Source organism: Geotrypetes seraphini, chromosome 16 (genome assembly GCF_902459505.1).
Source record: "Geotrypetes seraphini chromosome 16, aGeoSer1.1, whole genome shotgun sequence".
Lineage (NCBI taxonomy): Eukaryota > Metazoa > Chordata > Amphibia > Gymnophiona > Dermophiidae > Geotrypetes > Geotrypetes seraphini.
The window spans coordinates 45023818-45046694 of NC_047099.1; the positions used below are offsets into that span (position 1 = coordinate 45023818).

The following is a 22877-nucleotide window of genomic DNA, read 5'->3' on the forward strand; positions in this document are numbered from 1 at the left end:
GTGGTGGCAGAATGCTTCTTAATGAGGTCCACAACCTCTTCCATCTTGTCACTAAAAATGTCTGCCGTCTTCTCCTGAACTGCTGGTACCTGGTCTGAGGAACACAGCCAGGCAAGTAGAGGCAATCCAATAACTATGACAAAGGCTCTGGATGTCATAGGTGGCCTGCACAATAGACTTTCCAGCACCCACTCTTTTATGGCGTTCCTCAGCCAGATTGTTCACAATGCATGCTCAATAAGAGCTGGTAAGAAACTAAGCGGGAGGCAAGCATATCATTCTGAGAGAACTTCAAAGTCTAAGCCTTTCTCCTTGAGGCAACAGAGAGTGAGTCTTGGAACTCTTGGTTATTTTAAGAGGGATCAGAAGTCCTTGGTTTTCCCTCAGACCCCTCCCATTCACATGAAAGGGGAAAGTCATCTCCAGAGGAGCTCTCCTTTTTTTGTTTAGTTCATCAGGGATCTGGCTGAGATCATTCCATTTGATATGGATACTGAGGATAAGCCCAAGGCCAAGATATTGGATAGGACATCTTTCAGTTCAGTGCACCCCCCCCCCCAACAAGGAAACTGTGACAATGCCCATACACAGAATCCTTAAGCTAGTACAGATGAAGCAGTAGGAAATCCTGTTTTCTGTACAATTTCCTGTTATTGAGAAAGACATGGGGGAAGCCACTGCTTGCCCTGGATCGATAGCACAGAATGTTGTATTCTGGAATCTTGCTACTCTTTGAGATTCTGCCTGGAATGTTGCCACTCTTTGGGGTTCTAGAATTGTTTGTACTCTTTGAGATTCTGGAATGTTGCTATTTCTTGGGTTTTGGCTAGGTACTAGGGACCTGGATTGCCACTGTGAGAACGTGCTGCTGGGCTTGATGGACCATTGGTCTGACCCAGTAAGGCTAATCTTATGTTCGTAAGTGAACATAAGAATAGCCTTACTGGGTCAGACCAATGGTCCATCTAGTCTAGTATCCAATATTCACGGAGGACAATCGATAGTAGCAGCATTCTATGCATTCCACATCTAGAAGGTCTCTGGGATTCAAGACGCTTTAGCTTCCTCACCATTCTAAATACTATAGAAGTGCAGTTTTGTGGGGAGTTCCTGGCATTCCAGAAGGCTTCACTTCTGAGAACTTTGACCACATCACCCCACTTCTTAAAGTGGAGCATTGATTGCCAATTTTTACACTGGTCCACAGTGTCCATCATACTGGCTTTCCTTTACATATTCTCTGCTCCTCCCAACAGAACCTTTAGTGGACACATTTCACCACACTTTTCTGGGTGTAGTTAGAGATTCTGGGTCCACCAGGGACCTACATTATGAAACCAGCTCCCTCTGTCCTTAAGCCTCAAGACCTCTCATTTAATGTTTCTCTCCAGGCATTATCTAACTTGAAAGACTTTTACCTGCTGATTTCCATTTAGTTGTCCATGGGGTATGAATCTGGATCACTGGGACATATAATTCCTTTTTCCCTCATACATTTTGAATCCCAGACAATGTGTGTTTAAATTCTTTCCACTTCTTTTTGAAGATTAGAAAAAGGAGGAGGGGCTGGAAATTGTGTGTCTTTATGATTTATTTATTTTTTCTTTACTTCATTGAGTTTAAAGGTAATAAACAAACAAACAAACAATGTCCAAGCAAATCTAAAGCTAGTTAGTCCCCCATTAAAAATATAAAAGAAGAGGAAAGCCAAGTGAACTCACAGGCCCTTGGGTCCGAGGTCAGGTATGAAGGAAAGGCAGCTGACATCCAGGAACTCTTTCTGAAAGAAAGTGAAGGGAGCCTGATCAGAAGCACTCAGAAAGAACTGACATGGGGGTTTTCAGATATTGGGCAGGAGAAGGCTGTAAGGATTGAAATGTAAGGATTGTAGTGGCCCCACAATATTAGGTTTGTAGGGGTTATGTTAGGCGCCCTTACAAAACGCCAGGTCCCGGGTTCAATACCTTCACAGAAGATTCACCAGGAGTAGAATCAAATAAGAAACACAGCCAGAGGTGATGGCATAAAGAATATATTATAGAAACAGGCTTACAGAAAAGCAATATTTATAAGCATTACAATTAATGAGTGAGCAAAGCAGATAGAGAAAGGGATAGAGAAAGAGATAGAGAAAGAGATAGAGAAAAAGATAGAGAAAGAGATAGAGAAAGAGAAAGAGATAGAGAGAAGGGATAGAGAAAGAGATAGAGAGAAGGGATAGAGAAAGAGATAGAGAGAAGGGATAGAGAAAGAGATAAAGAGAAGGGATAGAGAAAGAGATAGAGAGAAGAGAAAGAGAAAGAGAAAGAGATAGAGAAAGAGATAGAGAGAAGGGATAGAGAAAGAGATAGAGAAAGAAATAGAGAGAAGGGATAGAGAAAGAGATAGAGAAAGAGATAGAGAGAAGGGATAGAGAAAGAGATAGAGAAAGAAATAGAGAGAAGGGATAGAGAAAGAGAAAGAGAAAGAGATAGAGAGAAGGGATAGAGAAAGAGATAGAGAAAGAGATAGAGAGAAGGGATAGAGAAAGAGATAGAGAAAGAGATAGAGAGAAGGGATAGAGAAAGAGATAGAGAAAGAGATAGAGAGAAGGGATAGAGAGAAGGGATAGAGAAAGAGATAGAGAAAGAGATAGAGAGAAGGGATAGAGATAGAGAAAGAGATAGAGAGAAGGGATAGAGAAAGAGATAGAGAAAGAGATAGAGAGAAGGGATAGAGAAAGAGATAGAGAAAGAGATAGATCCCTGTGTGTTGCAGGGAGGAGGCTTTTATAGCTTGGAATTTTATTCTGAATATAGAAACTGTTGTATTTCCCAGTATCTTTCTGTTTAGAATTTGTAAACTGTTTGAAACAATGGTTAATTTAATTGATAAGGAAGGTGTGATACTTGCAGGCATGGTAGATGGGATTAGTCTCTGGCTTCTTTGTCCCATTCAAGCAGCCTATCTTCATGATAAACAATCCAGTCTGGCTGGATGCTTAATGTATGTGAATTCTGTGCAGGAGCCCAAAATTCTGCATCAACATTCCAGAGTCAGATTGATGTAATTTCCCATAGGCCTTTGCTGACATTGGTTAGGGCAACCAAAACTGCTGATTGCTAGCAATGGTAGGGCTGACAAAGGCCTCCTGCTCAGAGCCATAATCACCCCCTTCCACACTTTGACCCCAAAATCTCTTTCTGATATCCTTAAATTTCCATTCAGTGAGAGCAGAATTTTACCTCTGTCCAGTTTCTTGCCAGCTCAAGGTGGTTCTCAGAGACAGGCTGAGCTGGGTATGATTTTATACTTCCTTCCCCATGTGGGCATCGATATTCAGAATGATTTATCTAGCCAGGAGAGGATTCTGCCCAATTAAATTATGTGCATTAATAATCTTAGCTATCCTATTCAATCTACTATGAAGGTATTGGGAGTAACATTGGACCAGAGCCGGACCATGAAAGACCAGGTGGATTCCTTAGTTAGAAAGAGTTTTCACAACCTTTGGAAGCTTCAGTTCATTAGAGCATACTTTGATGTTTCATCATTTAGAATTCTGGTACAATCCCTTATACTGAGTCAACTTGATTACTGTAACATCGCCTATTTGGCAATTCACCAGAAGAATATGCGGCGATTGCAACTGGTACAAAATGCGGCAGTCAGGCTACTTTGTGGGTTGAAGAAGTTCGATCACTTCTACACTGGCTGCTAATGGAGGTGCGTGTGAAGTTCAAGTTTGGATGTTTTTGCTTTAAGGTACTATACGGTTTGGCCCCTAAATATATAACTGACCTTTTCTCTTTCACAACCAACAAACATAAGAGAAGCTCACATCTGAATTTTGTTTCCCCACCGGTTAGAGGATGTAAATTTAAAAGTCATCATCAACATCTTTTCTCACATCAAGCAGCATTATGGAGTAAAGATCTGGAACAACTGCTTACGCATACTACTTATGGGGAATTTAGGAAACACCTAAAAACATATCTGTTCTTGAAGTATTTAGGTAACTGACCTATACAATCTTAGTCCACAACCATTGATCCCCAGAACTGTTAATCACTAACCCTTAAGAAGAAAAACTGTCAGCAATAGAGGTGAGCCATGAGGATGTCTTCCAAAACAGAGATAGATTGAAAAGCGACAAATCACCAGGCCCGGACGGAATCCACCCTAGGGTACTAAAAGAACTAAGAAATGAGATAGCGGGAATACTCCAACAAGTTTGCAACCTATCCTTGAAAACTGGAGAGATTCCGGAGGACTGGAAGATAGCAAATGTTACACCTATCTTTAAAAAGGGGTCAAGAGGAGACCCGGGAAACTATAGGCCGGTAAGTTTGACATCGGTTCCAGGCAAGATGGTAGAAGCACTGATAAAGGACAGCATCTGTGAGCACATCAAAAAAAATGGGCTGATGAAAGCGAGCCAACATGGCTTCTGCAAGGGAAGATCGTGCCAAACAAACTTACTGCACTTCTTTGAGGGGGTAAACAGCCAGTTGGACAAAGGGGAACCTGTAGACATCATTTACCTTGACTTCCAAAAGGCCTTTGACAAGGTACCCCATGAGCGGCTACTTAGGAAGCTGTGGAACCACGGGGTGGAAGGGGACGTACACAGATGGATCAAACACTGGTTGGCAGGCAGGAGACAGAGGGTTGGAGTGAAGGGTCACTACTCGGGCTGGAGGAAAGTCACGAGCGGAGTTCCGCAGGGGTCTGTACTTGGACCGCTGCTGTTCAATATATTTATAAATGACCTGGAAACGGGGACGAAATGTGAAGTTATAAAATTTGCGGATGACACTAAACTCTGTAGAAGGGTTAGAACTACGGAAGAGTGTGAGGACCTACAAAGGGACCTAAACAAACTGGAGGAGTGGGCGAATAAATGGCAGATGAAATTCAATGTAGGGAAATGCAAGGTCATGCATATAGGGAGAAAGAACCCGATGTTCAGCTACCAAATGGGGGGATTAGTATTAGAGGGAAGTAACCTTGAAAGAGATTTGGGTGTACTGGTGGATACAACAATGAAGTCAATGGCGCAATGCGCAGCAGCCGCGAAGAAGGCAAACAGAATGTTGGGTATTATTAAAAATGGTATTACGACCAGAACAAAAGAAGTCATCCTGCCGTTGTATCGGGCAATGGTGCGCCCGCACCTGGAGTACTGTGTTCAGTATTGGTCACCGCATCTTAAGAAGGATATGGCAATACTTGAGAGGGTCCAGAGGAGAGCGACACGAATGATTAAGGGCATGGAAAACCTTTCATACACTGAAAGATTGGAGAGGCTGGAGCTCTTCTCCCTGGAAAAGCAGAGACTCAGAGGAGACATGATAGAAACCTACAAGATCATGAAGGGCATAGAGAAAGTAGAGAGAGACAGATTCTTCAAAATTTCAAAACATAAAAGAACAAGAGGGCATTCGGAAAAATTGGAAGGGGATAGATTCAAAACAAATGCTAGGAAGTTTTTCTTTTTTTCTTTTTTTTTCCCCATTATTTTTTATTTTCAATTTTTACATAAAATGTACAAAATATTAAATTACAATTGATAAATACACAATATCATTTTTGTATCTAATACATCATATTCTAAATATATTTTTATCCCCTCTCCCTCCCCCCACCCTTTTATTATTTTTCATTCATACATATTGTATAACATATTATAACATATTATGTAGAAATTATTTTCATTACCCCCCCTCTATGTGTGTCATAAAAAAGATACTTAAAAGAAGAAAAGAAAAAAAAAAAAAAGGAAGTTTTTCTTTACTCAGCGGGTGGTGGATACCTGGAATGCGCTTCCAGAGGACGTAATAGGGCAGAGTACGGTACTGGGGTTTAAGAAAGGATTGGACAATTTCCTGTTGGAAAAGGGGATAGAGGGGTATAGATAGAGGATTACTGCACAGGTCCTGGACCTGTTGGGCCGCCGCGTGAGCGGACTGCTGGGCACGATGGACCTCAGGTCTGACCCGGCAGAGGCATTGCTTATGTTCTTATGTTCTTAACTTTATTAAATCTACTCAATCTGTAACATCTTTTAATCATTGTAAACCGCAAAGAACTTCACGGTCCTGCGGTATATAAACTGTTATTATTATTATTATCCCAAGATTTTCAGTAGCACTTATCCTACCCAGTGCTACAGAATATCTGATGTGACCACTGTGGGGTGGTCAAGGAGTCATAAAGGAACTGGAAGTTAGGGGGGCAGCAGCAATATTCAATGCCAATGCTTGTATAGCTAACCAGGTATGTAGGACTGCAGAAAAGGTTAGCTATGCAGCACTGAATAACTTCTGGGACCACTGAAAATTTGGATATTCAGTACTGATATTGAAATATGACCCAGCAGTGGCAGCAATTCTATCACTGGCTGAATATTTCATTCATTCATTTAGTTTTCTCTACTGTTCTTCCAGGGGAGCTCAGAGCAGTTTACATGAATTTATTTAGCTTCCCTGTCTGTCCTGGTGGGCTCACAATGTACCTGGGGCAATGGGGGGATTAAGTGACTTGCTCAGGGTCACAGGGAGCAGTGTGGGTTTGAACCCACAACCTCAGGATGCTGAGGCTGTAGCTTTAAAAACTGCGCCACACTCTCCCCTGTGTGTCTCTAGGAACTACACATTCAAAAATTAAATGTAAGTCAATTCAAGCCTGGATCAGATTTTCTGCTGACCTTGTGCCATCTGATCTACAAGTTGGAATGAAGAAGCTACTGTCTTATGTGAAGAAAATTTGATTGGAGGCACTTGCTCAGGATAGTGCTATATTTAATAGCAGTAAAATTGTGCTCTGCACCCCCAACTTGCAGAAGCAAACTACAGAGGACTCGCTTTGCTGTATAGGCAAAGGGCAAATATGCCCAGCTAGTCTACAGTAGTATTTTCTTGGCACTAGACTGCTGTGATTCCAGCATTCAAGGACCATGCAGCTGCTTCAGGCATTAGGAAGAAGGGCTGAGATTGTGAGATCAAATCCTGGTGCTGTTCCCTATGATCCTGGGCAAGTCATTCAATCCTGCTTTGAAATGCCAAAAAGGCAGTATACAAGTCCCCTTTCCCTCATTACCTTACCGTTGCATGGTAGTTCCTGTAGAAAGCCTTTGCCAGCAGCGCATTGAGGTACTCCTCCAGATACTTCTGCATAAAAATAAAGTTTAAACAGATAAACATCTACCACTGTGGCCTCTGCCCCAGAACCTGTTTATGAATGAACAAGGTGATAAGTCACCATTGCCACAAATATTATAGTTTGACTCAGCTCTGAGAAAACAGATTGGTTTTCACTTATCTGGTAATGCATGGGGATGAGCATCAAGGAGCTCTCGCTTCTGGCCTCAAGCACCCAGCATAAGCCTGGGACAATGGTAGGAGAAACGTTTGTGTGGGGCAGTATAGTTGTCAAATTTACACAGGGAGAGCAGAAACTTCTCCTGGAATAGCAGGGCAAAAAGCATGCTTGATCTTGGTATTTAGTATGAATAAGGACATGAAAGGTTTTAAGAAGGAAATGTGTGAAAGCCAAACCTTTATATCTGTCACTTTTTGAGCCTTCATTGTTGGCTCTTTCTGTCATTATGAATCATAGAACTGTTCACTCATTAACAGGGAAAGTGAGTGGTGATTATACTGTTATGAAACAAGTTAGTTTTATTCTGCAGATGCATTGTTGCAATAATAATCCTATTCCAATACTTCTAGCCTATCTTACTGTCCCACCTCACCAAAAATTGAAAGCACAGAACTAGAACATCCTACAGACATGGGTTCTAATCCCAACACTGGCACAAATTTCACTGTATGCCTAAGTGTAATTCTTATCTGCTTTGTACTTGTTTGCTAGCAGTGCGTCTAGAAGAATCATTGGTGTTTCGTGGAAGAGATGGCATCTCTGCAGATGTTGGCTCTGCCTGTATACGAATGGCAGAAAACCTGCACCACAGAATTCAAAAGACAAAAAAAAAAAAAGGTTAAATGGCAGAGAGAGAGAGAGAGAGAGAGAGAGTATACATTATCCACCTCCATAGACTTAAATGGTATTACTCTTTTACATATCTCTTCACCTCTAGAGCATTTAATAAATCACCTTCTTAAATAATGATTAGTATTCATTTCTGGATGTTAGCCTATTTTTCCAAATTTACTTTTAATTTCAAATGGAATTCATATTCTGCTTCTAGCTAAAACAAACACACAATGGAGGTCATTTCCTAATGGTTAGTGAATGCTGATGGCATGGAAGGGCATTTTCAAATGACATCTAAATGAAAAAAGTAGTCCATCACAAAATATCCAATAAGGTATAGAGTCAAAAGAAATTTAGGTGTTGCAAAATGGGCCCCATAAATGTCCAAATTTAGGCACATTGCAGATTGACAAGAGACATTTACAGATAATCTTTTTATTCCTGTTGGAAAATGGCTAAATGTGGAAGGGTTCTTGCGTCAGGAGGACATCATGTGCAGTGGTATAGGAGAGGAGTCCAATCCACATGCAAAACATCTATGTTCCAATGCATGTGGAAGGGTCTCCCCTCAGGATCCTCATTGCAAATCGAATTCTCAAGTAAAGTTTTGGGTGTCATTATCGATTCTACGCTTTCATTCAACAACCATCTCAGTTCTTTTGATTTTAAAAAAAAAAAAAAATGCTTTTTTTAGTCTCCATATGTTGAGGAAAGTGAGATCCTGTTTCCATCAATACCATTTTGCTGTCCTTGTTCAATCAACCATTCTTTCGAGGCTGGACTATTGTAATTCAGTCTATTTAAGCCTGACCAAGAAAAGCCTTCAAAGACTTCAATTGATCCAGAATACTGCGGCCAGGCTGATCTTTGCAAAAAGTAAATTTGACCATGTCTTTCCGCTTCTTCAAAAACCTCATTGGCTTCCAATAATTTCCAAGGTTTATTTTAAATGTGCCTGCTTAATATTCAAGATCTTGCATGGCATCCTTCCCCCTTTAATTCCCCTGCACTGGAATTCTGTAAGATCTGATATCACCAGATCTACTCCAAAATTTAAATTGTCCTTTCCAATGTCGAAAGGCATTATCTACATTGGCAAACTAGGGAAATCTCTACTTTTCAAAATTACTGAGTTGTAGAATAATTTTTCTGTTCAACTGCGCAATCTGGACTCTTTCCAACTATTTTGAAAACATCTGAAAACTTGGCTATTTTCAAAGTTGTAAATTCCGCTCCTCTCCATACTATTCCAAATTCATATTGTACTTGTTCTCTTTTCCAATTTTTGTAAACCGTGCCGAGCTCTATTGTTATAGAGAAGATGCAGTATATAAGCCTAAGGTTTAGTTTAGCTTAGTTTAATGTTCGTGAGGCATGCCTTGAGCATTACAGATACCTCTTTAAGCTCCACCATAGGCTGCCCCCATACAATGTGGCTAAGAAGGCCTGGAGACTAATTCACAGGACTCAGGTAAGGTGAATGTACCCTGGTAGCAGTGCCAAGAAAATGATGGGTTTCCCAAATAACCTCAACACCAAACCAGGGAATTTAACATTAAAAATATGGTTGGTTGGTTGGTTTTTAATATCAATAAATTTTTATTGAAAAAGAAATCAAATCAGAAACCAACTAGAGTCACAATCGGGACCAACTGTCAATAAACAATGGACACAGGCAAATTACAAGGTCCCATCACCCATACCAAACCCAACAATTTATCTCTAACAGATATCAAATCGACCCATAACACAGTATATAAGCAAACAATACTGTACCCAATACTCCCCAATCCTCCCTCCCCCCCTCCCACCCCAAAAATTCCACCAAACCACTACTTCTAAAGAAAACATCCAGTACCCCCCTTCCCCCCCCCCCCCCACACACACAGAAATCCACCAATAATCAACCCCTAATTTTGCAAAAATCAAATCCCAGTCTCTATGATGCACATCACATTTAAAAGGGAGATAGGTCTATAAACTCCACAACTAGTCGCCTCCCTCCCCAGCTTGGGCAGGACAGTAATACCCGCATCCTCTATGGATCCCGGGAACGGGCTACCATTTCAAACCCCATTAGCTATCCGGACCAACAAAGCACTAAGGGTATCCTGAAACTTTTTATAAAACAAACCAGAAAACCTGTCCAACCCAGGGGCCTTTCTGGGTTTTAAGCCTCTAATCACCCCTACCACCTCCAATTCGGAGATCGGTTCCTCCAATCTGTCATACTCCAGCTGGGACAACCTGGATAAAGGCAAGCCATCCAAAAAATTACCCAGATTTTCCCCAAAGGCCAGGTGACCCCTTTATACAGATCACTATAATAGATCAAAAAGCAGGCCTGTATATCAGAATCCGTGTGAGAAACCCTCCCTCCACTCCCCTTAATTTCCTGGATCATATGTACAGATCTACGCTTGTGAAGGAATCTTGCCAACTGAGCTCTGGATTTATTCCCATATGTCATAATGCCTCATTCCGCTAATGCCTAAGAGCCAACCTCATCAGTGATGTCACAATGGCTCAATTGTCCTATACTCGGCTCACAAAAGAGGTGCCATACTGGGACAGACCGAAGGTCCATCAAGACCAGGATCCTGTTTCCAACAGTGGCCAACCCAGGTCCCAAGCACCTAGCTAGATCCCAAGTAGCAAAACAGATTCTATTGGCCATTCCTTTCCCATGTCACTCATATCAAGGTATGTAAATGGATTCATTCATCTCCAGAAACTTCAATGGTATCGAGTGCAATAAAGTAAAATTTAAGCCATGGTACCGGGAGAGGGGGTTGAGGGGCAGGAAGCTCATGAAGATTTTGTGACGCAAGAGGTCCCGGTGCAGCTCCTGGAAATGTTTGAATTTCTTCTTCACTGTCCAAGTGAAGTCGCCATGGGTCATACGCACAGAATAGAGTGTGCTCGTTCTCACCTGCATGAAATAGAACATGAAAAGCATTCACCTTGAGTAAGCATCACATTCTAGGATTCATTACAACTGAGACCAGCAAGAAAGAAGGGAAAAAAAGGATCTCTCAGTTCCTGTAGTTTATACAATTATCTCCCCAAGAACCAAAGAAGAAAACAACAAAAATTGGTTTGGAGAAGTTAATATTGTATTATAAATGATTAGAAGTGCAGTGTTAGGCAGGCTATAAAGAAATGAACTCCTACAATCAAGCTTCTATGGCTGGTAGTTGGGATAGAGTAGAATCTCAGTTATCCAGTACCCACAGGTGAATTCTGGTTAAATAAGAGTGTTAGAAACCTCTCAGTTCCCCTCCCGGCCTAAAGCAGCAGGCTGGCAGTGGTCCTGAGCCACAAAGCCCTCCTTCCTTCCTCCCTCAAAGTGGCCGCGGTCTTGATTCGTGAACCCCCTTGCTCCTTCCCTCCTTCTCTCTTTCTTCCTTACCTGGTCAGCAAGAGGCACAGGCTGCTCAAGGCCAGTCCTGGCAGGGCCTTTCCTCTGCTGCATCAGAAGCGACACTTCAGAGGAAAGGCTCTGCTGGGGCTAGCTGCGAGCAGCCTGTGCCCCCTGCTGACGAGGAAGTATGACGTGAAGCTCTCTTTCGTTTGGAGATCAGTGCTTCTTTGACTTTGAACATCAAGTGAAAAACGAGCGTTGATGTCTCGATGAAGTGCTTCGATGCACCGATGGAGAACTTGACTGTCAATGTAACGAGTGATGTCTAGGAGTAGAGCGTTGAGAAGATCGATGGTGACTGGATGAATATCTATGCCAACAACTGAGGTACCATGAGGCTTCGAGACAGTATGCTCAAACTGGGCTGGTACCAAGGGAGTCGATGCTGGTGCCTGAAGTTTGAAAATATCACCCAGCTCCCTTTGAAAAAACTCATCAAGCTTTTCACAGAAAGAAAGCACCGGTACCTCTGGTTTATCTGCCGGTACCATCGGTGCCATGGCTCAATGAGGATGCATACCTTGAAGGAGAGACAAGCCGTAAAAGTGAGCAATGTTGCTTGGTCTGCATCAAAGGACTCGATGGTGGTGCGATCTGCAACGCTTGCTGGGAAGCCATCTTACCTGTTGGTGCAAGATCTCCCAATGCCGATGTCAATGCAGGAGTCTTCGATGTTGATGGTTGCGAGATCTTATCGACTTCCATGGCAGCCCAGAACAATTTCTCCTGCTGAAGTCTACAGCTTTTAATCAAGTTCTTCTGAAAGGTGGAACACCGGGCACAGGTTTCCACCTGGAGTTCAGGCCCAAGACACTGCAAGCATCAACTATGCAGGTCGGTGAGGGATATAGACCTCTGATACCTGCAGTACTTTTTAAAACCTGTTAACAGTCTAGACATGAACGGATAGACTGTGTCAGCAAGATTAAACTCAATTGCCAAAGAGAAAACGAACCCTTGAAGGGTGGATGGAGCCCACGAAGAAAAAGAGAGAGAGAAAATGTCTCTCTCCTTTTTTTTTTTTACCAACAACAAGGTAAAAGAAAGAAATAATAGCGACAAAAAATAGAAAAAATACGCGAAGAGGGAAGGCAAAAAGGACTGAGCAGAGTTCAGAAAACATGACTTCTTTGCTTTGCAGAAAATGAAGAACTGAGATACTGAGAGCCTATGTCGGGTGGGAAGGCATTCACACATGCGCAGTGCGGGCAGTCGAGAAGTTTCTAAAAACTTAACGTAGCGATACACTTTTAAAGCTGTCTTTATCGGGGCTCCGTGGATGACGTCACCCACATGTGAGAATATGCTGCCTGCTTGTCCAGGGATAAATATCAAAGAAAAAAGACAAGCTAATTTAATCCTGGGCAGACTGGATAGCCCATTCAGGTCTTTATCTGCCGTCATTTACTATGTTACTATGAATGCATCATTCTTTGTGTGTATAACCAGGATGGACTGGTGCTAGTTGGAGCCACCTCTCTCAACTCTGCCACTCTGCTTCTCACCTTCGACCCACTGGTGTAGCGCTCAGTTCCTTCAACATGGGCAGTGATGAGCACACCTCTGAGAAAGACCCGACCTTGATGCTTCAGGGGCTTCAAGTTATAGACCACCATGAATGGACCTGCAAAACACAAATAAAAAGGTTAGAGTTGAAGTTGTATGTCCATCCCTCCTACCCATCCCCTCACCGTTCCCACCAGGACCAAGTAACAAGAACTGCATCTTATATACTGACTAGCAGGCGACACATTTCTAAAGGTCCTAAAACACACGAAAGGCAAATCTATAAACTGACTCCTAATTTCAGGCACCTAGTAAAGGCCTTAGCAGAAGTGGCCTTAGTTGCCAACTGTGCCCTGGAAGAACTGATGTCAGTTTGCCACTGCTGCTGCTTCAGGAAAACAGCAGCAGTGACACAAGATGGAAGAGTGGTACCAGAAGTGCCGTTCAGCCCGACAGCTCCCGACTCTAGCAACTGCACAGTGGGACTGAACGGCTGCGTGGCCTCCTGCTAAAAGGGAACGTTGACCCCTTCAAATTGCAAGTCAGGAGCCCTGGAATACAGCTGATTCCCCAAATCCAAGCTGCTTCTCTCATTTGCAACAACTATGCTGCCTCAAGCCTTGTCACAGTTGTGCTATGATAACATCAAGACTGATTACTGTAAAGGTTTGTATCAGCTCCAGTCGAATCGGAAGGCAAAAACATCACTGGCTACCCTTGAACAGGTTCTCCTCCTGGGTTACCGACCGTACATGATGCCAGCGAGCCTGGAATAGCTCCCATACTTCGGCATGCGCACCCTGAAAGGCTTTGCTTAGTACAAGAGTCTGTATTGGTGAATTTCATGAATCAGGTGAAAGCTTGGCTCTTAACCCAGGCATTGCTAGTCTTGCACCTACTGCCTTTTCATTGCCTCACATTCAACATCACTGTAAATGTAACAACACTGTAATATGTATCATCGCTGTAAATGTACAGTCTCTTCTATTGTTAACCGCATTGAACTTCCATGGTATTGCGGTATACAAGAATAAAGTTATTATTATTATTATTAGAAGGACATGTTTATCCTCTCCTAATCGTCTTATTTTCTAAACTTCTTTTACTTTCTCTTCTCTATATGTTCCACCTTTACTTAACCCTTTGCTGACTATTAAAATGTTTTATTGCATATTATGTTGACATTGTAATGAAACATAGTATTTATTTTAGGGCTGCAGATTTAGCACGTTAATAACATGATTAACGTGCTAAATCTTTAACGCAGCTTTTAAAATTTAATCGCAATTATACAATTACCTGATCTGCCACTCCTATGTTGGGTCTCGCCGCTTCTCTGGCTCTGAAAGAAGCTGTGGTGTGTTAGCATGTGCGCAATGCCACTGGCTCTGCCTGACCAGGAAACAGGAAGTTACATCAAGCCAACAGCAGCAGGGACATACTAACACTGACACTGCAGCTTCTTTCAGACCAATGGGGAGGGGCCTTAGGTGCCTGAGCCAATCAGGTCCTTATGCCCCTCTCAGTGCATCCCAGGATGCACCAGAAAAGAGAAGGCTTGCCATTTTGAAGAGGCAGGTCTGCTGGCCGGAGGAAATAGGCATCCCTCTAGCTCAGTGGTCTCAAACTCGCAGCCCGCTAGCTACTGTTTTGCGGCCCGCGGTCTGTACTAATGCTGCCCGCTCTTTGCAGCATCCTCTGGCTTCCCCCCTGGCCTACTGCTCTTACCTTCAGATAATTACCACAGCCTGCAGAGAGGATTGCCGGTGCTGTAGCGATCCTTGCAGGCTGCCATCGTCCTCAGCAGAACATTCCCTCTGCTGCGATCAGAGGAGGGACGGGACCGCAGCAGAGGGAACGCAATGGCAGGCTGCAAGGAATGCTACAGCACTGGCGATCCTCTCTGCAAGCTGTGGTAATTAGCTGAAACTAAGACCGGGAGGCCAGAGGGGAAGCTGGAGGACACTGCAAAGAAGGGGGGAAGATTAATAAACTATAAACAGTTTTACCTCATGCAAAATTGTCATTTCTTTAATAAGACATTAACTATTTTTTTCTGCAACCCTTCAAGTGCCTACAAATCCAAAATGTGGCCCTGCAAAGAGTTTGAGTTTGAGATCTCTGCTCTAGCTGTACTTCAATTTCATGGTACGGGGGGTTGTGGGTGGGTGGAGGATGCAAGCACCGAGAGGGAGTGGTCATCCCTCCTTTTGATCTTGAACAGGGTGTTGAGGGAGGTCTGGGCAGCAGCGGCGGAGAGGGGGGACTCTTCTTTCTGCTGCTCTCCCTGCCGGCAGGACTCGGGGAGACTTAATACTTAGTTGATCGGGGCAGGGAGAGTAGCTTTGACAGAAGGGAGGAACTGTGCTTAGTGATTGCTCTTCTGAGTAAGCACCAGGCACAGTTCCTCTTGCTCTTTACTGGCAATTCTCTGTACAAATAGTGTGCATATAATTTGCATGCTATTATGCTGAGAATCGCCCGTAAAATAAAAATTGCTCCTACTATGGCCACTACAGCAACTTGTCAGATTTTACCGGTGAGTTTGGAGAATCCAGTGTTAGGACTTGTTTTTCCGCTTTTCTAAGGATAATCAGAAGTGTATCAGCCCATCCTGAAAAAAAAAATATTGCAAACACAGTAGTTAATAGGAAGACAGTTTTCTTACTTTCATCATCTTCGTCCTCATATTTGAAGTTGTCCAGTTCATCCCCATCCTCAATGTCCAAGACAGCATGGTCCAGTTGGCTTGGGAGCAATGCGCTCTCAGTGGACTCTGAACCCAACATCCTTCCAAGAAAGGCACCAGCCGTGGCTCTTGGAGTCTACCTGTCAAGGAGAGACATTAGAGGCTGGGCGGGAAAGCTGATTGGCTGGTACTTTGGTTCCCAACCATTTGATTGGGTGAAAGAATTAATAAGGCAAATACTCTGGAATTCTACCAGAGCTAAGAAGAACAGTTTACTGATTAGTTTCAAAGTTGTTGTTTTTTAAACTGTCATTTGTTCCCAGATCCAATTTTATACCAAGTCATAGGATAGGAGGTAAATGAGAACTGGTTAAAAGACAGAAAACAGAGAGTAGGGATAAATGGTCAATCATTTCAATGAAGAAGGGTAAATAGTGGGTCTGTTTTTAACCTATTTATCAATGACTAGTGAGAGAATTAAATTTGCTGATGACACAAAGCAGACCTTGCGAGACTAGGAGATCAGCAAAATATGATCAACTGAGTCAAAAGCTGCACTAAATAGATTAATAACCTTGACTCAACCATTGCTTCACTTTCATTGTTCGTGTTACAAGACAGGAAAAATGTTAAATGAACCTTGAAAACTGCTTATACATTATTGCTTAAGAAAGCTCTGAAGTTAGAAGTCTGTGACAAGTCACCATGCTCGACCACTGAGAAGGCTTGCATGTCCCCAATAATGCTGTCCATTTTTTCTCTTGGTCAATTTTTGGCCACCTCTCAATTCTCCATCTCCTCTCAGTCTCCTATTTCCCATCTCACTCCTATTTTCTTCTATCCACTCCCCATTACCACATCTCTCCTTCTCTCTCCCCGTGGTCTAACATTTTGCTCCCTCTTTTGTCTGTTGTTCTTCTTCCCTCAACCCCTTGATAGGGGCATTGATAGGGGCATGGAGCAACATTAATTTGAGGGAAGTGTTGCTCCATGCCCCTATCAATGTGAGCCTAGCTGCATATGGTCCGAGCAGACACCCCCCCCCTTCCTGACGACGCTAACACAAAACTCAAGTCGAAGGGAGGCTATTTGAGTTTATGAACACGGGGGCTTTTAAGGGAGTTTGAGAGTTTTCATACAAGCGCAGGATATTACATTTTACTGCCTTCCTTCTTCATATCAAAAGATAAGTGATTTATTCAACTCTATTGCACTGATTATAAAATTTGTATTTGGAAGGTTAAGGGACTTGGTACCAGTGCTATGATGGTCCCTATTCACAACCGGCGCTTGTACTTTCAGTAGTACTTTTTGCACATATCGGTTGGTGACTGAGCTCTTTATTAATATTTATGAGCATTTGTTTGCACTTCAAGCACTTTCTGCTGGAGTATTTTTATTGATTATCATCCAATACAAGTAGTATATTTAATATCTCCTTTATTTTGTGAGTTTCCTTCTATACTGATCTATAAAGCTTTTAAATGTTTTATCCTTAAGCATTTGTTTTAGTTCAGGAAGAATTAAGTGTTTGCTATCATTCTTATATTTGATTGTAACTACAGAAAGACGTATCCCACCCCTAAGGTCTTTTAAGGTTTTCCTTCTTTTTCCGATTCAGATCCATTATCTGAAATAGTCCTTTGAGGTCGTTATAGACAAAATGTTATTCTGCTCTTGCAGATATTTGTAAACCAATGATCACTAGTCTCAAGCTGAAGCCTCTTAGTTTTTTTTAATCATTACTCACGCTTTATGTCCATCACACATGACGTATTTAAGTTAGAGATTGCCACCAGTGAGTAGAGAGCTCTATCCCTCTCCATTCTGTTTTTTAGGTTCAAACAATTTTTATTGATGCAAACAACAACAAAAACAAGGCCAGGGCACCCCACAGGTGCACAGTACAAATAATGATGCATCATTTACAATAAATAACAAGCAGGTACAGAAGAAAAGTAACAACTACCAAACTCCCCCCCCCCCCCCATCCTACTCCACATAGGGCGAGCGAGAATAAAGCGGTGGAAAGCACTCCGAGGCCCTGGACTCTTATGAGCCCGGAAGATGCCACATTCCATTCTGTTTTTAAAATTGTTCTTAAGTGCCTGAACCCTTATAACATTGTGTTGTGGACTTTTACACTTACTGGGTAAGCTTAATTGTGTTTGTGGTTCTTGGTTCCTGCATGATTTTTATGTGTGTTTAAGGTTGCCAAACTGGACCCAGATTGATCCAGTCCTGGCTTTACTCCATTGCATGCAGGGACTTATAGTTCTGATTCCCCAATTGCACTTCCTAAAAAGTCCAAACTACAAGTCCCAGCATGCACTGTGGTAAACCCAGATCGGTTCAACCCTGTCATACGAATCTTGATCCAGTTGTATAGTTTTTATGACAATTTTATCATTTAAATCAGTGGTTCTCACGCCCCAGTCAGTCAGGTTTACAAGATATCACTAAAGAATATACATGAGCCAGATTTGCATGACTCCCACAATCTTTTCAGTCATGCCCCTCGACCTTAGACTAGAATCTTCTTTAGAGAAATTAAAATCTAAACTCATAACGTTTCTGCTCAAAGACGCTTTTGGCTGAGGTGATCAAACTCTTTCCTTGAAGCGATTTCCGCCCTATTGCAATTTCCCTTTTTCCTCTTTGTTTTCTTTATTTTTAATCAAAGCTGTTTTTATTTTTTATATTACTAATTTTATTGTAAACCATTTAGATTTCTATGACAGATGGTTATTAGGTTTTTATATACCGCCTATCAAGGTTATCTAAGCGGTTTAACAATCAGGTTCTCAAGCATTTTCCCTCTCTGTCCCGGTGGGCTCACACTCTATCTAACGTTCCTGGGGCTATGGAGGACTAAGTGACTTGCCCAGGTCACAAGGAGCAGCACGGGGATTGAACCCATAACCCCAGAGTGCTGAGGCTGTAGATCCAACCACTGCGCCACACACTCCTCCACAAATGTCTAATAAATGTGAAACTTGAAATCTTTCATGCATATTCATTAAGGGTATCTTGAAAAGCCAACTGGCTGGGGGTCCAAATAAAATGATCAGACAGCAAGGGTACCAGAACTTAATTGTGGAGGGGGCTCAGGGTGGACAAGCATTTTCTCTCCCCCTTCCATCCCGTCACAGCATATCTTTCCTGACAGGGATGCTCAAGTCCCACCAGCTGAAGAGATTTGCTGCCTGAGCCTCGAAGCCGGCAGTTCCACATGAACTGAGCATTCTGCAGAATTCTTGCTTCTCAGGCAGCTTGGGCAGGGGCTCCAGCAATGAATCTCTTTTGTTGGTGGGGCTTGAGCATCCTCACCAGCCATAAATCTGGTGGCAGAAGTTTGAAGTAGGCCTGATCTGCCGTGGCTCAAGACGTGAGCCCCAACATCTATGGCTGCTGCAATGGTATTAGATGCCCTAGGAAAGCCTTCGGCCTTGTGCCCTCGTTAACTTCTAGGTCTTTTGCTCCTCCCCCTCCACAATCATAATCACCTCAACACAACCCACACAGAATAATCGGGGTAAATGGTCTATTTGAAAACTTCCTACTCTTCCTGCTAGTAAAAGTACCTCCTGTTGTTTTTTTGCTCTTTTAGTTGACAGGACATATTGTTTTGAGTGCAGGTTTTTTTTGGCATTCCCCAAAATCTGCTGCCTCAGGTGACTAAGCTAGCCCTGCTGACATCTGTGCGGGTCATATTGCAAGATTTACCCCAAGATGGGAATGCCAAAGTAAAAGTTGGCTAAGGGTGCCACAACCAATGTTCCCTCTAAGGATCGACGAGGTGTGTGCAAAAAAAAATATGCATGAGCGACAAGTTACATACTCCACAAATTTATGAGCAGGCGCGGAGGACGCATTTTTAAACAAATGTAGTTTATCCTTGTACTCCTTATGTATTTTTAATCATCTGTGGATATGTTTGTATGTTTATTGTTCAAATGGTTTTATTTATTTCCCCAAATTTATTTTTGTTATACGCATTGAAAATATTTGATATTGCGTTTAAATCAAAATCTCAATAAACTTGAAACTTGAAACAAGTGCCCATGAGATTGTGGGAGGGTTAAATACTCAAAACTTAGAAGAATAACAATTTACTTAAAGTTTTTGCTTCGCCAGCTTTCTGGTATCTTTACATACAGTGGCGTACCTAGCATATGTAACACCCGGGGCCCATCATTTTTTGGCACGCCCCCCCCCCCCATCTGTACGAAAAACATGATTTTTAGTAACAAGCCACACGTCACACATGAGTACCTAGGAAAAGGCAGCATCTTACATATTGCAGTGAGCAGTACATCAATACACCCATTGTAAAACTAAACAAGCCAGACCAGCACAGATCAATCCTACACCCTCAATCCTAACAGAAAACCATGTCTTTCGAACACACAGAACACAGAAAACACCTTCGCCTAGTATGGAATATGTCATCACAAACTAACCCCTCCCCCTTTTACAAAACTGTAGTGTGGATTTTAGCCACGGTGGCAACAGCTCTGACGCTCATAGAATTCTGAGCATCAGCGCTGCTACCACCACGGCTGGCGCTAAAAAACGCTCCACAGTTTTGTAAAAGGGGGGATAAAATAGAAATACACAGCTTCAACGCTCTAGCTCAGGGGTGCCCAAACGTTTTGGGCTTGCGAGCTACTTTAAAATGACCAAGTCAAAATGATCTACCAACAATAAAATTAAAAAACACAAAGCACACTATACACTGAGAAAATGTTAATTATCATTCCTATTCTGGTTTTTTTTCAGAGGTCAAGGCAGATGACTCTATGCATTGTCACCTCAGTAACAACCATACAAAAATAGACAAATATACCCCCCTCCCTTTTTATTAAACCACAAAAGCAGTTTTTAGCGCAGGGAACTGCTCTAAAGCCCTGCTCTCGACGCTCATAGGCTCCCTGCGCTAAAAAACACTATTGCGGTTTATTAAAAGGGGGCCATAGTACAAAATATAGACAGCATATATAAATTCAGACACTGAATTTTGATCACTAAATTTAAAATAAAATCATTTTTCCTACCTTGACTGGTGATTTCATGAGTCTCTGGTTGCACTTTCATCTTCTGACTGTGCATCCAATCTTTTTTCCCTTCTTTCAGCCTGTATGTTTCCTTTCCTCCAGACCTCATTCCCTCCCCCAACTTTTTCTTCCTCTCTCCCTGCCCTTTCTTTCTTTTTCTCTCTTGATGCCCCCTTTCTTTTTTTCTGTTTCCCTTCTTTCTCCCTGCCTGCCCCCTTTCTTTCTCCCTACCCTCCACAAAGCTATTGCTGCCACCATCGGGGGAAACAGGCCCCAAAGCCACCGCCGCGGCTGCCCCAAGCTCTCTCTGCTTCCCACAGGGCCGACCAGCAATCCCCCGACGTCAATTCTGCCGTCGGAGAGGAAGTTCTGCCCAGCCAGGCAGCGATTGGCTGGCCCGAACTTCCTCTCCGACTGCAGCCTTAGGGCGGGTGCACAACAGGGGCGGATCGCTCCCCCCCTTGGTAAGACACTGAAGACATGGCAGCGGTTCCTCTCACGAATCCCCACCTGCGTCGGAAGTCCGATGCAGTCAGGGATCTTGAGAGGAGCTGCCGCTGCATCTTTCAACTTTAAAATACAGGCCGCCGCCGCTTCCTCTCACCTCCGCCCGCCCTCGAGTGAGCGACAGGAGAAAGCGTATGAGCGACGCCACTGAAAATAGTGAGCGATCGCTCATGCGCTCACCTTAGAGGAAACACTGGCCACAACCATTTAAACTAGCATCATATGTCACCTCATCAGCATATTTATTACAAACCCAGCCAGCTAGATTGCATCTCTGAGTTTAAGATTGTTTCAGCATAAGTTCAGTATATTATTTATAGTCTGCCAAGCATGCAAAATTCTGGTTTAGATGACTACATATAGTAACCACAGAGAGGACTGGATAAAGTAATGGAGGCTGCTTCACTTCCTCTCCCTCTCTCTCTCTGGGTGGGGACAAGAGGTGCTCTCTGCATTGCAATACCAAGGATCTCAGGCTCTCTCCCATGAAAGCGCTCTGAGTCAGCAAGAATCTGAAACAGGGCCCTCAAAATGCCAACGAGGGGAAGAAGGACTGACACCGAGTCACAAAGAAGGAAGGAAAGAGCTAGAGAATGAGTTCTCATCTTTCCAACACTTAGCAAGACATGAATAAATTGTTAGTTCAGACAAGTTTCTTGCATCCCATTCTGCCACATAGGTGGGAGAAACAAAGAACCAGAGTGTGACACCAATAGAAGGAAAATATACACACCGAGACGAGAAAGAGAGACCTGGATGGCAAAGTATAGATATCAAAGTCGACCTGTACAAAGAAATCCTCATGCATTACTGCATGGTTCCGCCGTGCTCTGCCATCAGGCTTCCTGCTTGTTGACGAGGTTCTGCCATTCAGGCATTCCCTGAACTCCGCAGACTGAGAGATTGTTTCCAACGAAGCCAAGCACCCTCCCTTCTCTGGCTCTGCCCAGGGCAGAAAGCCAAGTATGATATGAATGGCAAGTCCCTCCCAGCCCACAAAGGCTGCACGCCAAGATTGCAGCATCGAAGAGAGTCAAAACTGGAAAGGAAAACTCATAGACTAGCAATGCTGGAAAAGACATCAGAGCACGGAGGAGTGCTGCAGGAAATGTGGACTCCTCAAAAGTGTCAGTAATCTTGTGGAGTACTGCAAGAGAATTGGATACTAGTATGAATTATTTCTATAGCGCTACCAATTGCATGCAGTCTTGTACAGAGTCACAAAGAAGACAGTCCCTGCTCCAATGAGCTTACAATCTAAACAGCCAAGACAGACAAACAGGATGTTAAGGGAAATGGTTAATCTGCTGGCTGGGCTGTTGGGCAGTGGATTGGAGGGTTATGGATTGAAGGCTATAGAAAGGTTTGGACAAGTTCCTGGAGGAAAAGTCCATAGTCTGTTATTGAGAAAGACATGGGGGAAGCTACTGCTTGCCCTGGATCAGTAGCATAGAATATTGCTACTCCTTGGGTTTTGTCCAGGTATTAGTGACCTGGATTGGCCACCGTGAGAACGGGCTACTGGGCTTGATGGACCATTGGTCTGACCCAGTATGGCCTATTCTTATGTTCTTATATGATTATATATCATGCACACACACATACCCAAGCCCCTATATTCCCTCTGCTGTTGCTTCCTTTGCAGAAACTCATATGTTTTCTATTAACCTTGCTCTGGACCCCAGAATCTATAGATCCCTAGCAGCACGCTGTTTAA

General features: G+C 43.0%; 1 protein-coding gene across 4 annotated transcripts in view; it reads right to left on the reverse strand.

The window, feature by feature from the left end:
• Window positions 1-22082, reverse strand: part of PLD2 (phospholipase D2) — a 61514-nt gene extending 39432 nt beyond the window's left edge. The window contains exons 1-7 of one of the 4 annotated variants that reach the window (XM_033924270.1): window positions 21894-22082; window positions 15576-15732; window positions 12907-13025; window positions 10758-10909; window positions 7844-7943; window positions 7086-7151; window positions 1722-1780 (exon numbers count right to left, since the gene is read on the reverse strand). In XM_033924270.1, the coding sequence (XP_033780161.1) occupies window positions 1722-1780; window positions 7086-7151; window positions 7844-7943; window positions 10758-10909; window positions 12907-13025; window positions 15576-15732; window positions 21894-21968 (728 nt within the window). In that variant the 5' untranslated portion in view covers window positions 21969-22082. Of the gene's footprint in view, window positions 1-1721; window positions 1781-7085; window positions 7152-7843; window positions 7944-10757; window positions 10910-12906; window positions 13026-15575; window positions 15737-21893 lie in introns of all 4 variants that reach the window. The other 3 variants (XM_033924273.1, XM_033924272.1, XM_033924271.1) reach the window with 3 other exon arrangements.
• Between the last annotated feature and the right edge of the window lie 795 nt (window positions 22083-22877).